The 18,605-nt window shown below is 45.0% G+C and overlaps 1 protein-coding gene across 1 annotated transcript in view; it reads left to right on the top strand.

The window, feature by feature from the left end:
• The window catches only part of LOC134933653 (UDP-glucuronosyltransferase 3A1-like), a 167,610-nt gene that overhangs the window by 83,594 nt on the left and 65,411 nt on the right, over window positions 1-18,605 (top strand). Inside the window, exons 2-4 of the mRNA XM_063929427.1 lie at window positions 5,034-5,135; window positions 6,922-7,036; window positions 8,564-9,098. Coding sequence (XP_063785497.1) covers window positions 5,034-5,135; window positions 6,922-7,036; window positions 8,564-9,098 — 752 coding nt within the window. The remainder of the gene's footprint in view (window positions 1-5,033; window positions 5,136-6,921; window positions 7,037-8,563; window positions 9,099-18,605) is intronic.

Genomic DNA, 18,605 nt, shown 5'->3' with positions numbered 1-18,605 from the left:
AAATTTATAATAGTTTTCAGTTTGATAAGGGGCAGAATATGGTGCTATCTTCTATAATGCAAAAGTTTGAAGATTACTTTGTGCCAAGGAAAAATGTGACATATGAAAGATATAAGTTTTTCCCATGTGATCAGAAGTCTGTAGATGGATTTGATCAGTATGTTACAGAGCTGCAATCACTCAGTAAAACCTGTGAGTTTGGTGATTTAAAGGATTCACTGATTAGGGATCGTATTGTCTGTGGAATACCTGATAATGGACTCAGAGAGAGATTGCTGAGAGAGCAAGACCTAACACTAGACAAGGCAGTGACTATGTGTAGATCTGCAGAAATAACTAGATTTCAAGCCAAAATGTTACACAAGGAAGTTGATGCTAATGTCCATGTAGTGCAGAAAACAGAGCCATGCAAACCTCCATTCTCAAGAATGAAGCAGTCTAAGCCACAGTCTAATAAGGAAATGTGTAGTAGATGTGGAAATGCTCACAATCCTAAAATGTGCCCTGCTTATGGTAAAACCTGCATGAAATGTGGTAGACTTAATCACTTTGCCAAATGCTGTAAAATTAAAAGTAAAACAACCAAAGTGCATGCTGTTAAACAAACAGATGAATTCTTTGTGGATTGCATTGAACTTTGCAGTGCAGATAAGAAAGAATGGATTGTCCCTTTAACTGTGAACGAGATTGTCATTCCCTTTAAGCTTGATACTGGCGCGCAGGTGAATTTAATATCATTTCAAGACTATAAGACTTTTAGAGTAAAACCTAAAATTCATCCAGCCAAAGTGAAAGTTACAGGGTACACTGGGGAGGAAATTCCTGTGAAAGGTACATGCTTAGTGACACTGAAATATAAGGGACAGCAGTTTAAAACATCTCTACTGATTGTGGATAAAAATGTGCAACCGATTCTAGGATTAAGTTCCTGTGAGAAACTAAGCTTGCTAAAGAAAGTTTTTATGGTGACATCACAAGTAGAAGATGACTGCAAATCGATGTTTACAGAATACAGAGACTTGTTTGAAGGTCTAGGTTATTTGCCTGGAGAGCATAAAATAAATATAGACACGCAAGTTTCCTCAGTGATACACCCCTGTAGAAAAGTGCCGTTTGCGCTGAGAGAAAAACTGAAACAAGTTAAATCGCATGGAAGCCTTGGGTGTGATACAGAAAGTTGATGAGCCTACTGAATGGGTAAGCTCCTTAGTAATTGTTGAAAAGAAAAATGGACAACTCAGAATATGTCTAGACCCCAGAGATTTAAACAAAGCTATTAAACGAGAACATTTCAAACTACCAACCAGAGATGAAATCATGTCGCAATTTGCGGGTGCAAAATGGTTCAGTAAATTGGACGCATCTTCAGGATTCTGGCAAATGAAGCTAGATGAGGCCAGCTCAAAGCTTTGTGCATTTAATACACCAGAAGGTAGATACAGATTTCTTTGACTACCATATGGAATTTTGTCTGCTCCAGAAGTATATCACAAAAAGATACACATGATTTTTGAACATATTCCAGGTGTTGAAACAATGATGGATGACATTATTGTCTGAGGATCTACAAAGGAAGAACATGATTCTAGATTGAGACAAGTAATGGAACTTGTCAAGAAAGTGAATCTAAAGCTAAACAAGGACAAATGTGAATTTGGCGTGAATACACTTACCTTTATGGGCGACGTGGTCTCGGATCAAGGTGTAAAACCAGACCCAAGGAAAATATCAGCCATAGTGAACATGGAACGTCCTAACAACAAAGACGACGTCAGAAGATTCCTAGGAATGATTACTTACTTAGGAAAGTTTATTTCTTCACTCTCTGAATGAACAGCCTCTCTTAGATGGTTGTTGGACAAAGATAACGAGTGGATGTGGTCACATGAACAAGAAGAAAGTTGGCAAAACTTGAAACAGATCATTACAGAGCAACCAGTGCTAAAATTCTTTGATCCTGCGAAAAGAATAAGAATTTCAGCGGATGCTTCGCAATTTGGCCTAGGCTCAGTGCTGTTACAAGAACATGAGGATACATAGCAACCAGTAATCTATGCATCAAGAGCACTGACAAGTGCTGAAACAAGGTATGCTCAGATAGAAAAAGAACTTCTAGCGATCACATATGCATGTGAGCGATTTCATCAGTTTGTGTATGGTCAAACATTTACAGTGGAAACTGACCACAAGCCATTGGTAGCTATCATGACTAAATCATTGCATGACTGTCCCATGAGAATTCAACGAATGCTTATCAGACTACAGAAATATGATGTACACTTGCTGTACTGTCCCGGCAAATACATGTACATTGCTGATACACTTTCTCGTGCTGTGGACAAAAGTGAAGGTTCCAAAAGTCTGATGGATGAAGAGATAGAAGCCTATGTTAATTTGATCGTAGCTTCTCTACCAGTGTCTCTTGCAAGACAAGAACAGATTAGGAAAGAAACTGAGACAGATGACACAATGAAAGTGTTGAAAGATATCATTCTGAAAGGTTGGCCAACAGAAAAACATGCGTGCCCGCTGTCTATCCATGATTATTGGATGTACCGCAGTGACCTTACAGTTGTTGATGGTATTATTTACAAAGGCAATAGGTTTGTCATACCTGCACGACTAAGAAAAACTATGCTGTGCAAGATATATGAAGGCCACTTAGGAGAAGAAAAATGTAAGCGGAGAGCGCGTGAAGTTATGTATTGGCCAAGAATGAACCAAGACATAGCACAGTCTACAGCTACATGTGAATTATGTCTTACGTATAGACCGAAACAACAAGTCGAGCCACTGAGTCCTCATCAGTGCCAGAGAGACCGTACCAGAAAGTTGGCGCAGTTTTGTTTGATTGTAAAGGGAAAACGTACATTGTCGTGACTGATTATTACTCTAACTACCCTGAGGTGAAGATACTACATACAACTACTAGTAAAGCCATAATCAATTGCATGAAGTCAATCTTTGCAAGCATGGCGTTCCTATGGAAGTGTTCACTGACAATGGTCCTCAGTTTTCCAGTGCTGAATTTAGACAATTTGCTGATGAGTGGGAATTTGTCCATACTACGTCAAGTCCCCACTATCCACGCTCAAATGGGTTGGTGGAAAGTTCAGTAAAAACCGTAAAGAGTCTCATGAAAAAAGCTCAAGAAGTTAAAGAAGATTTCTACGAAAGTCTTTTAATCTACCGCAGTACACCTTTACAGAATGGACTTTCTCCTGCACAAATGCTGATGGGAAGGAGGATTAGAGCAAATCTCCCGATACATAATGAACTGCTTAATACACATAACTCAGCGTTGGTCAGACTGAGTAAAGAACATCAACAGGCGAAACAGAAACTGTTCCATGACAGGCGAGCAAAAAGTTTATCTGATCTAAAATCGGGTGACCAAGTCCGTCTCAGAGATCATGAGAAAGGTATTTGGGTGAATAAAGGTATTGTGCAAGCACAAGTAGCACCAAGATCCTATACTATACGTACAGAGCGTAGAACGGAAGTAAGAAGAAATCGGGTGGATTTAAGATCTCAACCTAACCATAATGAAGACAACATGACTGAAGAATACCCTTCATCTGACATGTATGATGATCCTGATAATGGTGAACAAACCACGGTTCTAGAAAGGTCCAATATGGTCGATGAAACACAGACTGTGTATGAAAGACCCAAAAGGGAAATACGCAGACCTGAGAAACTCATTGAAACGTGTTAGATGATGTTCTTAATATGACGTTGTTAATTGTTGCATTGAAGCGTACAGGGCTTATCTTTAAAGAAAAGAGGATGTGATGTTAGTGTATTAGAATGCTTAATATTTGTAGACACTCCCTTACTAACATGTGTAAGCCTGAATCTTCAGTGATGGTCCCTGGGACCAGGGGGATGCTGGGAAGTGGGTGGTCCAGTTTGCGGTGTGCCTGGAGTTGGTGTGGGAATAAACAGCACAGCAGTGAACTCACATGTCTCTGTGTCCTGATGACTGGATTTACAAACATATGAACAAAACAGTTTGGGCTCTTGAAACTGCAATAATTGAGCATGTACAGTCTCTGTGGTTCGCTACGTAGTATTGGACGCTAAAGCTACAGTACTACCAGGAAGTCGTACTCTTGTGTAAGATATTGCAGCATCGCCATTGTAACCTCCTCATTGTTTATTATGACGCCCACTGAAGTCCTTTGCTAAGAGATGGATAACATTCTATAAAATTATTTATGCTCTTACAAGCACTTAGGTTGGTTGCATATAATATGCTTCTCAAGTTAATTCTTCTGATTAGTCCGTTATCTTCATAAGTCATTTGCAGTTACCCTCATACTGTATCAAGTGTGGTCGCTTTACCATGGAGAATGGAATATACTTGTGATTCCACAGCTAGACCAGTTGTAACCATAGTTCTATCTACTACTGTCATGATCAGCCAGTGCCAGATACATAAATCTGAATCCAATTATGAGCATCTCAGCACTCACAGTTACTAACACAACCTCGTTGCCACTGCTAAGGGTTAATTTCAGGTAGCCCTTGCGTTCTACCTCCACACAGTAACAACCCAAATTATTATTATACATATAACAATCGGTAATAAATATGTATAGCATGTATAGTACCTAGCGATCCACAGACTTATGGATCCATCCGCTGCTAATACCAATGGAATAGTTGGCGTTAGCTAGAGGGTGGAGCTCTGAAAAGCTAAGGTTTTTAGAACTTGATTAAACAGGGCTAATTTAATAAATAGCACCCCTCCTCCGAGTGATTCTGGACTGGCAGAAGTGAAAGCTTTGGGCTTTTGACTGTCTCCAGAAAGATAGATACTCTGTTACGCATTCTCACTTACATTACTTCATGGTCATGAATAGAACAGGCTACAAGACTAGACTTCAAAACCTTTATATGTGTTTGTGTATGGGGATAAATGAGGATACAGTTTGCATATTTGTGTCCTATTATTAATGGAAATACTTCATGTTTATAATATATCCAATTATAGCAATCTTAACTTTTTCTTCTACCTTTAATTTTAGGTGGAAGCCATTATCTGCTGATGGATGAAGTTTCCCGTGTTCTACATAAAAACGGCCATGACGTGCGAATGTTCCGCCAGTATGGGAAGAGCATGCTCCCAGGTCAGATTACAGTAGGTTATTGTAGTTTTTAAAGAGTTGCAGTAGTAAGTGAATATAAAAATCACACACGTAACATAGTAACATAGTGACTAAGGTTGAAAAAAGACAATTGTCCATCAAGTTCAACCTATTTGTGGTCTCCTATGCAGTCTTATTATAGGACTAGCTATTTTTATGTTAGGACTAGTTAATTTAACTATAATGCGGGCCTACGCACCATAACCCTGAATATCTTTATCCAATAGGAATTTATCTAACCCATTCTTAAAGGTGTTGACTGAGTCCGCAGTTACTCCTCTCTCAGGCAGGGAATTCCAAACACGTATTGTCCTTACTGTGAAAAAACCTTTTCGCCTCAATGTGCAGAAACTCCTCTCCTCTAACCTAAGCGAGTGACCACGTGTCCTCTGTGCTGATCTTATAGGAAACAGGTCCCTCCCAAGCTCTGTGTATATATTTGTTGATGTTGATCATGTCCCCTCTTAGTCTCCTCTTTTCCAATGTAAACATGCCTAGCCTTGCAAGCCTTTCCTCGTATTCCAGCGAACCCCAGATTCACTTGCAAAACACAAGGGGTAACTTACAACTGTATCCCAGTATCCCAAAAGTATAAGTGTTTAAAGTACAAGCAAAACAACAACAACACAAAAACTCTATTTCTTTTAAAATCACACTGTGTAATGGTATCTTGTATTTTATTTCTGTTAAGATTCAGAAAATCTTTAGGGGTTTATTTAATGAACCAGCCACGTCCACGAAAAGCTGCATCCTGCCGAAAGAATTGCCCACTTCTTCCTCTTGTGGCACAATGCAGTCATTCCCATTAAGTGTGACATCTTCCACAGTCTTTGTCAATGTTCTTTTCTGTACATTAAGGGGCATATTTATATAAATTCGCATTTTATCACAGCTATAACAATTTAACTATAGGGGCAATGTTTCAAAGAACACATACAGGGAAACAGGCTGCCATAAGAGCCCTTCTCTGCAAGTGTAAAAGGGACCCAGTATTCTTCCCGCGCATGCACCATCATCCTTGGTCTCCCACAAATATGGGGTAATGTAGCCCAGAGGCGACACAAGGGGGGTGCGGGCTGGCAGTGCTGACACTAGTCTCTGGGGACAGCCCAGCATCTCCAGGGATGCTGGGCACTCCCTGGAGTAATGTAACCGGGGGAAGGTTCCTGCATGGCCATGCCCCCATAGTTACATAAAAGGGGGCTCCACAAGGCCACGCCTCCTACCTGAGAAGAAACACCCCTATTTGATGCATGCAGGGGAACACCTGCCGCACCCGACCCCGGTGTCCCCACTGATATAGCCCATAGATTATGGCTAATTCCAACTGAAAAGGGGGAGTAGCTATTGGGGCCGGTGCTTGGTACATTTTGCAATTTGGCAGCTCCCATAGAAACAAATGGGGGACACTTTTGCGATGCAAAACGGAGGAACCGCCGCAGATATCAAAGATCACCCCTTCATACATAATAGAAGCAGGAACGCCGAGAGGAGGGAGTGGGTACTGATTACCCAGGCCCGGCCTGTTGGAGGGGCCCAGCGGAGGACTTGGCTATTTGAAGTCACCTCAAGTGGCCGAGTTGTGAGCTGGAAAGATGTAAATCATATACGGAGAGCGGGGTGAGAAAGGGCTCTTCTCTAGGATGTTTAATATTGTGAAATCATTTTTATACAATATAATTAAAATTCAAAACTTCTGTTGTTTTAGCTTAACTAATGTTTTAGTTTCATTCTAATTAAATTACAATATAGAATAATTTTGTATTAGGTTACACATTGCCACCCAGCCCTTATCCAGTCTCCACGTTTTCACTTGATGAGAAATATCTCCAGAAATTCCAACAGCTATTTACAGACAAGCAGAAGGATTTTCTTGTCGGCAGGTAAGGTGACCTCTCCTTTCAGGGTCTGTCTACTATATTTATGCAGTTTATATAATTGATGAGTAATTATATGCAATTGATAGATTTTATGAGTCAGTGTCCACTTTTTTTTGGGCACACAAGGCAAAGGTGTCCGGTTCTTCTCTGTTTTCCATTTAGTATTAGCCTGCAGAACACAGCGGTACGGTACCACTGCCATACAGGGGATGATAAAAATGTTTTTTAGAATAATAAAAAGTTTTATTAAAAAAAAAGTTTAGTTTTTTACAATTATCCTCGAAGAGCAAACAGCTATTTTTGGGAATTTTTTTTTTTCAAGTCCTCAGCAGGCTCAGAAAAAAATCCCCAATAAATAGCCCATTTTTGCGATAGCAGCCCTGGAAACATATAGGTCCGTGAACTTATCATGGATTTTATGTGTTTTCGGGGGGGAACAAGTTTTTTGCACCCAAAAATGATCAAGGCTAATTGTCCGCAATCAGCTGCATTATAATTAGTGACATTGCAGGCTGTAATAATCAGGGCCATAACTAGGATGGTGCGTCTTGTCCACACACACGCCCTCCGTTCGACCAGCCACTCCCCCATTTCTCCAGCCACTCCTGCGTTTTTACCTGACACGCCTGCCTTTTTTAGCACACTCCCTGAAAACTGACAGTTTCTGCCCAGAAACACCCACTTCCTGTCAATCACACGATCACTCGAGCGTTGAAAAAAACGTCGCTCGAGCATGTGTAAAACTACAAAGTTTTGTGTGAAAGTACTTAGCGCATGCGCGCTGCGTACCATGCGCATGTTTGCAATTTTTTCAACTGATCGCTGCGCTGCAAAAATTGGCAGCGAGCGATCAACTCGGAATGACCCCCAATGTAACTAAATGACAAAGAGCTCCCAAAGTAAGTACATAAATGACAGTATACGAGGATTAGTGCCACAATCCATTATCTTACGAGTGTTCTGTAGGGGTTGGGTACGCGTTACCTCCGCTGGGGATCCCGGTGGTCAGCAGCCCTACCGCAGGATCCTGAATCCTGGTCGGGGGGAGCACAACAAGCCCCTTGCTGGCTCGGTGATGAGCTGCGCTCGCCATAGGTTCTATTCCCACTCTATGGGTGTCGTGGACACCCACAAGTGGGAATAGTCCCTGCTAGTCGGCATGCCGACTGTCGGGATTTAGAAGGGGGCGGGATGTAGCCGTTGGTAATGTGATGAGCGGTCTTGTGACCGCCGGTCACATATCTACAGACCTTCTGTAGGTATAGGTGTTTTATAAAAAAAGATACAGATCAGACGCCAAGTGTTTCCTTATAGAGGGGAAGTCTGGAAGCATCAAGACCACTACAAAATAAGCAGCGTTAGTGGAAACCACCCAGCAACAACAGTGGCTCTGTTCTAAGGCTTGTGGAGGACAGTGGGGAAATAAAAGTGGAAGATTGTCTTAATATTTTAGGGACAGGTTTTATTTAATTTTATGTTACTGAGCTTAAAAACTAACAACATCTTTATGTTATTCCTCTTCCCTTGCAGAGGTGGACTCCAGTCCATCCTGGTGATAATGGGCGAGCTGACGTACCAGTGCAACATCACATTACACCAGTCAGATGTCTTAAACTTCTTAAGAAAAGAGAAATATGACATCGCAGTGGTAGATGCATTTAATCCTTGCACTTTTCTGGTCTGTGAGAAGTTGGGAATTCCGTATATTGCAATCTATTCATCGGGCTTTGGCAATGCTTTACGGGTAGGAATTCCCACTCCACTGTCGTATGTTCCACTATTCCAGACTCAGCTCACCGACCGCATGGATTTCTTTGGACGTTTGAAAAACACTTTAATGTTCTTGGCATCTCACATAGTGTGGGCAAAAGTAGACTCACTGTTTGACAGTGTGATTGAAGAACACTTTCCGGTGGGATCCAGACCATCCATAGCTGACCTGCACCTGAAAGCGGAGCTATGGCTATATAATGTAGACTTTACCATTGAGTTTGCTCGCCCGCTTCTGCCTCACGTTCAGTATTTTGGGGGAATATTGGCCAAGCCTGCAAAACCTGTATCGCAAGTGAGTATTATTTCTCTGTTCAAAATGCTAGTGTCTTACAGTAATAACGGAACATTTATATCACTTTTTTTCTATGCAAGTATCAATTGTCTAAGTGCCTAGTAATCAAATGTGTCACTGATTAATGTATTGTGCATATAGAATCCCTTAAGGCTAACAGTTATCCAAACTCTCATGGTTTCTGTCACAAATTGGGGACTTGTGTCATGCTTCGGATTTTATAAGCTGATCCAAGTCAGTACCTTAGCGTCTAATTGAGGCAAAGTTAGCGGAGACTGGACAAATGTAGCAGAATCACCAGATTACCAATAGGAGCTGGCCTGAGTCCTAGGCTAGTGGCTGAACTGGAGTACAGGGCTGGGATCCCCATCACTGCGATCTGGAATTGTTCAAGTAGAACACGACCCCATCATCTGAACCCAGGTGCGTGGAGCTGGCACCCGCTACAGGGAACTCAGGGACCCTGTACTGTAGGAAGAACAGGACTGGATTAGCTACCACTGTAATTGGAACTCAGGTCTCAGTGCTAGGGACAGGTATGAGGAACTCACATCTGTGCTCTAGAGTGCAGACACACAGGCCTGGAACCCAGTGACGTGCGGTGGGGTGAGGCAGGTGAGGCAGAGCCTTTCTTGTCATACAAACGTTTGTACCAGAGTGTTGACTGTATAAAGTATATAAAAAATACAAAGAATTTGTTAGAAAAATCTTCTTTGCATTATTCTAATCATTTTTATAGGCAAAACGCTGGAGTAGAAAGTGTATGGCAGGAGAGGCAGTGCCTCCCCTTCCTACCTTTTCAGCACATCTCTGATCAAACCTCCCCATATTTCCAGGAGTTTATAGTACTGCTGCACCTGTGCATAATGCCCACATGTATATACTACTGCACCTGTGTATATTGCCCACATGTATATACTGCTGCACCTGTGTATAATGCCCACATGTATATACTGCTGCACCTGTGTATAATGCCCCCATGTATATACTGCCGCACCTGTGTATAATGCCCACATGTATATACTGCTGTACATGTGTATAATGCCCACATGTATATACTGCTGTACCTGTGTATAATACCCACATGTATATACTGCTGCACCTGTGTATAATGCCCACATGTACCCTTTGGCTCATATATTGCATGTAAATCTGGCTCTGGTGCTAGCCAGTGCCTCCTGAGCCATTTACTTCACTGCACGTCCCTGCTGGAACCTGCATCCTGAGACAGAACTGGAACTGGCACTTGGACTCAGTAATAGGCTTCACTTCCAGACACCCAGAGAAAGGAGACCAGAGACCCGAAACCGATGATTTAATAACAGGAGATCTGGACCATTTTACTAAAATAATATGAAAATGGATGTTTTCATACCCTTCTCACATTATTTTAGTATCCCCTTAGTGTACTAATGGGCATTTGGAGGAGAATTCTCAGTATTCTCCTCCAAGCCCTTATCACTGCATTTTTTTAATAGCCAGATCGGTATCCGGACTATAGATCTACACTAAAAAGGTCAACAGTCAATAGGTCTACCACTAATGGTAGACACACATTAGGTCGACAGGAGCAAAAGATCGAAATGTAAAATGTAGACAGAACAAAAGGTCGACATGTTCAAAAGGTCGACATGACAATGGTCGACACACATATGGTAGACGCACGTTTTTTCATTTTTTTTAAAAATTCTTCATACATTACCATCCACGCGGATTAGGATTGGGAATAGTAACCTGTGCAGAGCGCACAATAGCGGAGCGAGGCATCTTGCCCGAAGCATTGCAGCGAAGCGAGTGATGCGAGGGGACGCAGTACACTAATGGGGCTTGTTTGTGGCAGAAAAGTGACAAAACACTACCTTTTTTGTGTTGAACATTCACATGTTGACCTTTCACCCTGTCGACCGTTTGACCCTGTAGGCCTTTCCTACTGTCTACCTATTCTATGTCGACCTTTTGACTCTGTCGACTTAATGCATGCCTACCATTAGTGGTAGACCTATTGACTGTAGACCTTTATAGTATAGATCTTATAATCCACACCCAGATCGGAATCCGTGTGTGTGTCTAAATAGACCACAGGCTGATCACATAGGTGTAGGATAGAAAATAAATAAAAGATAACTTTCCTGCACCCAGGGACCGGTGACCTCCTCTCTGTGACCAGTGGATCAGCTGATGTATAAAAAAATATAGTATTATAATAATAATAATAACAATGAATGCTGACACCTGAGATGCAGTAGTGCTGGCCGACTGCACACATCAGTTGATCCATGGATCACGGATCAGCCCTCCTGTGCAGGTGAGATGGGATCTGGTCAGGATCCCAATGGTCGGGATCCCGAATAGGAGCACAATGCCAACAGACGGACTGCCAGGCTGCCAAAGAAGTAAGCCAAGATGGGGGGGTGGTGGGTCGGCTTAGGCTGAGTGGGGTGGGTTAGGGTTAGGCTGCGGGAAGGGGGGGGGTGTTAGGGTTAGGCTGCGGGGAATAGGGGGTTAGTGGTGGGGGGCAGGTTAGGTTTAGGCACCACTGGGGATGGTTAGGCAGCGGAAAGGGAGAGTTAGAATTGTTTCCTGACCCCTGTCAGGATTCTGACAATCGGGATGCTGGGGTCGGTATTTTGACCGCTGGCATCCCAACCACCAGCATTTCAGCCCCAACCCATTGAGATATCTTATATTTATTTTTTACACACAGGAGGTGGGGAGGGGGGAGCTAGGGCAGCAGCCGGGGGTTAAGCATAGGCAGCAGCGGTGGAGCGGAGCTGGGAGAGGGAACAGGGACAGGAGAGGACGCAGGAAAAGGGCAGCAGCGGGGTAGCTGGGACAGGAGGCTAGAGCCGAGCACCAGCAGGGAGGCCAGGGCAGGCACTGTGGGAACAAGAGATATGGCAGCCAGGCTGTAGCGACAAGAGAACCGGGGAAGAGCAGCGGGAGCGCATGCGCAGACACATTCTCACTGTAGTCTTTTCCAAAAAAATACTGTGATAATTGTGCTGAAGGGATTCACAGGGACTTTCTCGCAAGCTCTCTCCCTGCATGCAAATATTAATACATTGAAGTGATATTTCCTAAATCCGCAATGCGAATTTAGGTGAACATATCACACTACAAGCGTAATGTAAATGCGGATGGGAGTAAATATGACTGCAGAATAGTTTAAGCAGCCTCTGCATCCAGTTAGTAACAGCTGTTTTTACTGAAACTTGCAATAGTTACACAATAAGCAGGCACAGACCCTAGAAGGATATCATTGTTGTAATATTTCTTGTAGCTGCAGCCGTCTGGCTCACCTGCTGGGTTCATATATGTGACCACATTGGAGTCCTTCTTAGAGCTCAATATTCCCAGGTAAGTAATGCCACCACCCAGCCCAGAATGTGTACAAACACCTGACGTGCAGCAGGCTCCAAACTGTACAGGTGTAAGGGCGTCTGAGGGGCCATTGGGTAAAGTGTTCCGATGGTCCTGGAGCTAACGTTGCGAATAATAGTCCCCAGCAGGTCTGAGTGTCCGCTGAGATGGGCGCTGTTATCTAGTTCACTCCAAGCTGCAGCTCTCACTGAGTTTGTAGAATGGAAGCAGGGCCTCAAAACAATATAAGAGTAAGGTAGCTCAACACGTTTCCGTCCTCAGGGCACCTTCGTCAGGAGCATGATACTTTCAGTGAGTCACTCCAAGGAAGTCTTCTGAGTTACAACTCGCCTGCTCATTGCAGGTTTAAGTGGAATGTATCTGGTTGCCAGTGGTGCAATTAGAAATATTTTTTTAGTGGTACTGAGTAGGCCGCAAAATGGGCGTGGTCACGTGTCATGAGGGGGCATGACCACATGACACTAGGGGGAGAGGCTACATTACACTAGGGGTGTGGCCACACAGAACAGTCCCTTTTCTCTGACGTCCTAGTGGATGCTGGGAACTCCGTAAGGACCATGGGGAATAGCGGGCTCCGAAGGAGGCTGGGCACTCTAGAAAGATCTTAGACTACCTGGTGTGCACTGGCTCCTCCCACTATGACCCTCCTCCAAGCCTCAGTTAGATTTCGTGCCCGGCCGAGGTTGGATGCACACTAGGGGCTCTCCTGAGCTCTTAGAAAGAAATAGACTTAGGTTTTTTATTTTCAGTGAGACCTGCTGGCAACAGGCTCACTGCAGCGAGGGACTAAGGGGAGAAGAAGCGAACTCGCCTGCTTGCAGCCGGATTGGGCTTCTTAGGCTACTGGACACCATTAGCTCCAGAGGGATCGACCGCAGGCCCAGCCTTGATGTTCGGTCCCGGAGCCGCGCCGCCGTCCCCCTTACAGAGCCAGAAGCAAGAAGATGGTCCGGAAAATCGGCGGCATGAAGACATCAGTCTTCACCAAGGTCGCGCACAGCACTGCAGCTGTGCGCCATTGCTCCTCTCACACTTCACACTCCGGTCACTGAGGGTGCAGGGCGCTGGGGGGGGGCGCCCTGAGGCAGCAATAAAAACACCTTGGCTGGCAAAAATACCTCAATATATAGCCCCAGGGGCTATATATGAGGTAAATACCCCTGCCAGATTCCATAAAAAAGCGGGAGAATAGGCAGCGGAAAAGGGGCGGAGCTATCTCCCTCAGCACACTGGCGCCATTTTTCCCTCACAGCTCCGCTGGAAGGAAGCTCCCTAGCTCTCCCCTGCAGTCTACACTACAGAAAAGGGTTAAAAAAGAGAGGGGGGGCACTAAATTTAGGCGCAGTATACATTATATATAAAAACAGCAGCTATAGGGGACATAACTCAGTTAGTCCCTGCATTATATAGCGCTCTGGTGTGTGCTGGCATACTCTCACTCTGTCCCCCCAAAGGGCTTTTGTGGGTCCTGTCCTCGTTTAGAGCATTCCCTGTGTGTCTGCGGTGTGTCGGTACGGCTGTGTCGACATGTTGAATGAGGAGGCTTATATGGTGACGGAACAGAGGCCGATATATGTGATGTCGCCCCCTGTGGGGCCGACACCAGAGTGGATGGATAGGTGAAAGGTATTAACCGACAGTGTCAACTCCTTACATAAAAGGGTGGATGACGTAACAGCTGTGGAACAGCCGGCTTCTCAGCCCGCGCCTGCCCAGGCGTCTCAAAGACCATCAGGGGCTCAAAAACGCCCGCTCTCTCAGATGGCAGACACAGATGTCGACACGGAGTCTGACTCCAGTGTCGACAAGGTTGAGACATATACACAATCCACTAGGAACATCCGTGACTTGATCCCGGCAATAAAAAATGTGTTATACATTTCTGACATTAACCCAAGCACCTCTAAAAATGGGTTTTAGGTTTGGGGAGAAAAAACAGGCAGTGTTTTGTTCCCCCATCAGATGAATAAATGAAGTGTGTGAAAAGCGTGGGTTCCCCCGTTAAGAAACTGGTAATTTATAAAAAGTTACTGATGGCGTACCCTTTCCCGCCAGGAGGATAAGTTACGCTGGGAGATATCCCCTAGGGTGGATAAGGCGCTCACACGGTTGTCAAAAAAGGTGGCACTGCCGTTTTAGGAACGGCCACTTTGAAGGTACCTGTTGATAAAAAGCAGGAGGCTATCCTGAAGTCTGTATTTACACACTCAGGTACTAGACTGAAACCTGCAGATCGTGCTGCGGCAGCGTGGTCGGTGACCCTGTCAAGCATACTAGTTTGCTAATATGAGAACATATTAAAGACGTCGTCTTATATATGAGGGATGCACAGAGGGATATTTTGCCGGCTGGCATCCAAAATGAATGTAATGTCCATTCTGTCAGGAGGGTATTAGAGACCTGTCACTGGACAGGTGATGCTGACTTAAAAAGCGCATAGAGATTCTGCCTTATAAGGGTGAGGAATTATTTGGGGATGGTCTCTGGGACCTCGTATCCACAGCAACTGCTGGGAAGAAATATTTTTACCTCAGGTTTCCTCACAGACAAAGGTACAGTCCTTTCGGCTTCAGAAAAGCAAGCGGGTCAAATGGCGCTTCCTTTCTGTACAGAGACAAGGGAAGAGGGAAAAAGCTGCACCAGTCAGCCTGTTCCCAGAATCAAAATTCTTCCCCCGCTTCCTGTGAGTCCACAGCATGACGGGTGCTCCACAGGTGTAGCCAGGTACGGTGGGGGGCCGTCTCAAAAATTTCAGCAATTAGTGGGCTCGCTCACAGGTGGATCCCTGTTTCTTTCAAGTAGTATTTCAGGGGTACAAGCTGGAATTCGAGATGTCTCCCCCCAGCCGTTTCCTAAAATATGCCTTGCTGACAACTCCCTCAGGCAGGGAGGCTGTGCTAGAGGCAATTAATAAGCGGTATTCCCAGCAGGTAATACTCAAGGTGCCCCTACTTCAACAAGGATGGGGTTACTATTCCACACGGTTTGGGGTACCGAAACCGCATGGTTCGGTGTGACCCATTTTATATTTAAAATCCTTGAACACATACATAAAAAAATTCAAGTTCAAGATGGAATCGCTCAGGGCGGTTATTGCAAGCCTGGACGAGGGGGATTACATGGTATCCCGGGACATCAAGGATGCTTACCTGCATGTCCCCATTTACCATCCTCGCCAGGAGTACCTCAGATTTGTGGTACAGGATTACCATTACCAAGTCTAGACACTGCCGTTTGGACTGTACATGGCACCGAGGGTGTTTTATCAAGGTAATGGCCGAAATGATGATACTCCTTCGAAAAAAGGGAGTTTTAATTATCCTGTAATTGGACAATCTCTTTATAAGGGCGAGGTCCAAGGAGCAGTTGGTAGTCGGGGTAGCACTATTTTGGAAAGTGCTACAACAGCACGGTTGGATTCTAAACAGTCCAAAGTCACAGCTGGTTCCTATGACACGTCTACTGTTCCTGGGGATGGTTCTGGACATAAACCAGAAATAGTGTTTCTCCCGGAGGAGAAAGCCAAGGAGTTGTCATCTCTAGTCAGAGACCTCCTGAAGCCAAAACAGGTAGCAGTGCATCGTTGCACGCGAGTCCTGGGAAAAATGGTAGCTTCCTACGAAGCAATCCCATTAGGCAGGTTCCATACAAGAACTTTTCAGAGGGACCTGTTGGACAAGTGGTCCGGATCGCATCTTCCGATGCATAGGCTGATAACCCTGTCTCCAAGGACCAGGGTATCTCTACTGTGGTGGCTGCAGAGTGCCCATCTTCAAGAGGGCCGCAGGTTCGGCATACAGGACTAGGTCCTAGTGACCATGGATGCCAGCCTTTGAGGCTGGGGAGCAGTCACACAGGGAAGAAACTTCCAGGGACTTTGGTCAAGTCAGGTGATTTCCCTACACATAAATATTCTGGACCTGAGGGCCATTTACAATGCCCTGAGGCCGGCAAGGCCTCTGCTTCAAAACCAGCCGGTACTGATCCAATCAGACAACATCACGGCAGTCGCCCATGTAAACCAACAGGGCGGCACAAGAAGCAGAATGGCGATGGCAGAAGCCACAAGGATTCTCCGATAGGCGGAAAATCATGTGTTAGCACTGTCAGCAGTGTTCATTCCCGGAGTGGACAACTGGGAAGCAGATCTTCTCAACAGACACGACCTCCACCCGGGAGAGTGGGGACTTCCTCCAGAAGTCTTCCAAAGGATTGTACACCATTGGGAAAGGCCACAGGTGGACATGATGACGTCCCGCCTCAACAAAAAGCTATAAAAGATATTGCGCCAGGTCAAGGGACCCTCAGGCGATAGCTGTGGACGCTCTGGTGACACCGTGGGTGTACCATTCGGTTTATGTGTTCTCCCCTCTGCCTCTCATACCAAAGGTACTGAGAATAATAAGAAGGCGAGGAGTAAGAACGATACTCGTGGTTCCGGACTGGCCAAGAAGAGCGTGGTACCCAGAACTTCAAGAATTTATATCAGAGGACCCATGGCCTCTGCCACTCAGACAGGACCTGCGGCAGCAGGGGCCCTGTCTTTTACAAGACTTACCGCGGCTGCGTTTGACGGCATGGCGGTTGAACGCCGGATCCTGAAGGAAAAGGGCATTCCGGAGGAAGTCATTCCTACGCTTACTAAAGCCAGGAAAGAGGTTACAGCAAATCATTATCACCGCATATGGCGGAAATATGTTGCATGGTGTGAGGCCGAAAGGGCCCCAACAGAGGAATTTCAACTAGGTCGATTTCTGCATTTCCTGCAAGCAGGAGTGACTATGGGCCTTAAATTAGGTTCCATTAAGGTACAGATCTCGGCTCTGTCGATTTTCTTTAAAAAAAAACTAGCTTCAGTACCTGAAGTTCAGACATTTATAAAAGGAGTGCTGCATATTCAGCCCCCGTTTGTGCCTCCTGTGGCACCTTGGGACCACTAAAGACCGTGGATCTGTAATATCTCACTTGGAAAGTGGTCATGTTATTGGCCTTGGCTTCGGCCAGGCGAGTATCAGAATTGGCGGCTTTATCATGTAAAGGCCCTTATCTGATTTTCCATATGGATAGGGCAGAATTGAGGACTCGTCCCCAGTTTCTCCCTAAGGTGGTGTCAGCGTTTCACCTGAACCAGCCTATTGTGGTGCCTGCGGCTACTAGGGACTTGGAGGACTCCAAGTTGTTAGACGTGGTCAGGGCCCTGAAAATATATGTTTCCAGAACGGCTGGAGTCAGAAAATCTGACTCGCTGTTTATCCTATATGCACCCAACAAGCTGGGTGCTCCTGCTTCTACGCAGACTATTGCTCGTTGGATTTGTAGTACAATTCAGCTTGCACATTCTGTGGCAGGCCTGCCACAGCCAAAATCTGTCAATGCCCATTCCACAAGGAAGGTGGGCTCATCTTGGGCGGCTGCCCGAGGGGTCTTGGCTTTACAACTTTGCCGAGCTGCTACTTGGTCAGGGGCAAACACGTTTGCAAAATTCTATAAATTTGATACCCTGGCTGAGAAGGACCTGGAGTTCTCTCATTCGGTGTTGCAGAGTCATCCGCACTCTCCCGCCCGTTTGGGAGCTTTGGTATAATCCCCATGGTCCTTACGGAGTTCCCAGCATCCACTAGGACGTCAGAGAAAATAAGAATTTACTCACCGGTAATTCTATTTCTTGTAGTCCGTAGTGGATGCTGGGCGCCCATCCCAAGTGCGGTTTATCTGCAATACTTGTACATAGTTATTGTTAACTAAATCGGGTTATTGTTGAGCCATCTGTTGAGAGGCTCAGTTTTTTCATACTGTTAACTGGGTTTCATATCACGAGTTATACGGTGTGATTGGTGTGGCTGGTATGAGTCTTACCCGGGATTCAAAATCCTTCCTTATTGTGTACGCTCGTCCGGGCACGGTGTCCTAACTGAGGCTTGGAGGAGGGTCATAGTGGGAGGAGCCAGTGCACACCAGGTAGTCTAAGATCTTTCTAGAGTGCCCAGCCTCCTTCGGAGCCCGCTATTCCCCATGGTCCTTACGGAGTTCCCAGCATCCACTACGGACTACGAGAAATAGAATTACCGGTGAGTAAATTCTTATTTTCTATGCAGTCTGGAGGCAAGGCTAGAAATATGTAGTACT

The sequence above is a fragment of the Pseudophryne corroboree genome, chromosome 1, assembly GCF_028390025.1.
Source record: "Pseudophryne corroboree isolate aPseCor3 chromosome 1, aPseCor3.hap2, whole genome shotgun sequence".
NCBI lineage: Eukaryota > Metazoa > Chordata > Amphibia > Anura > Myobatrachidae > Pseudophryne > Pseudophryne corroboree.
This window is presented reverse-complemented; position numbering and strand designations above follow the sequence as displayed.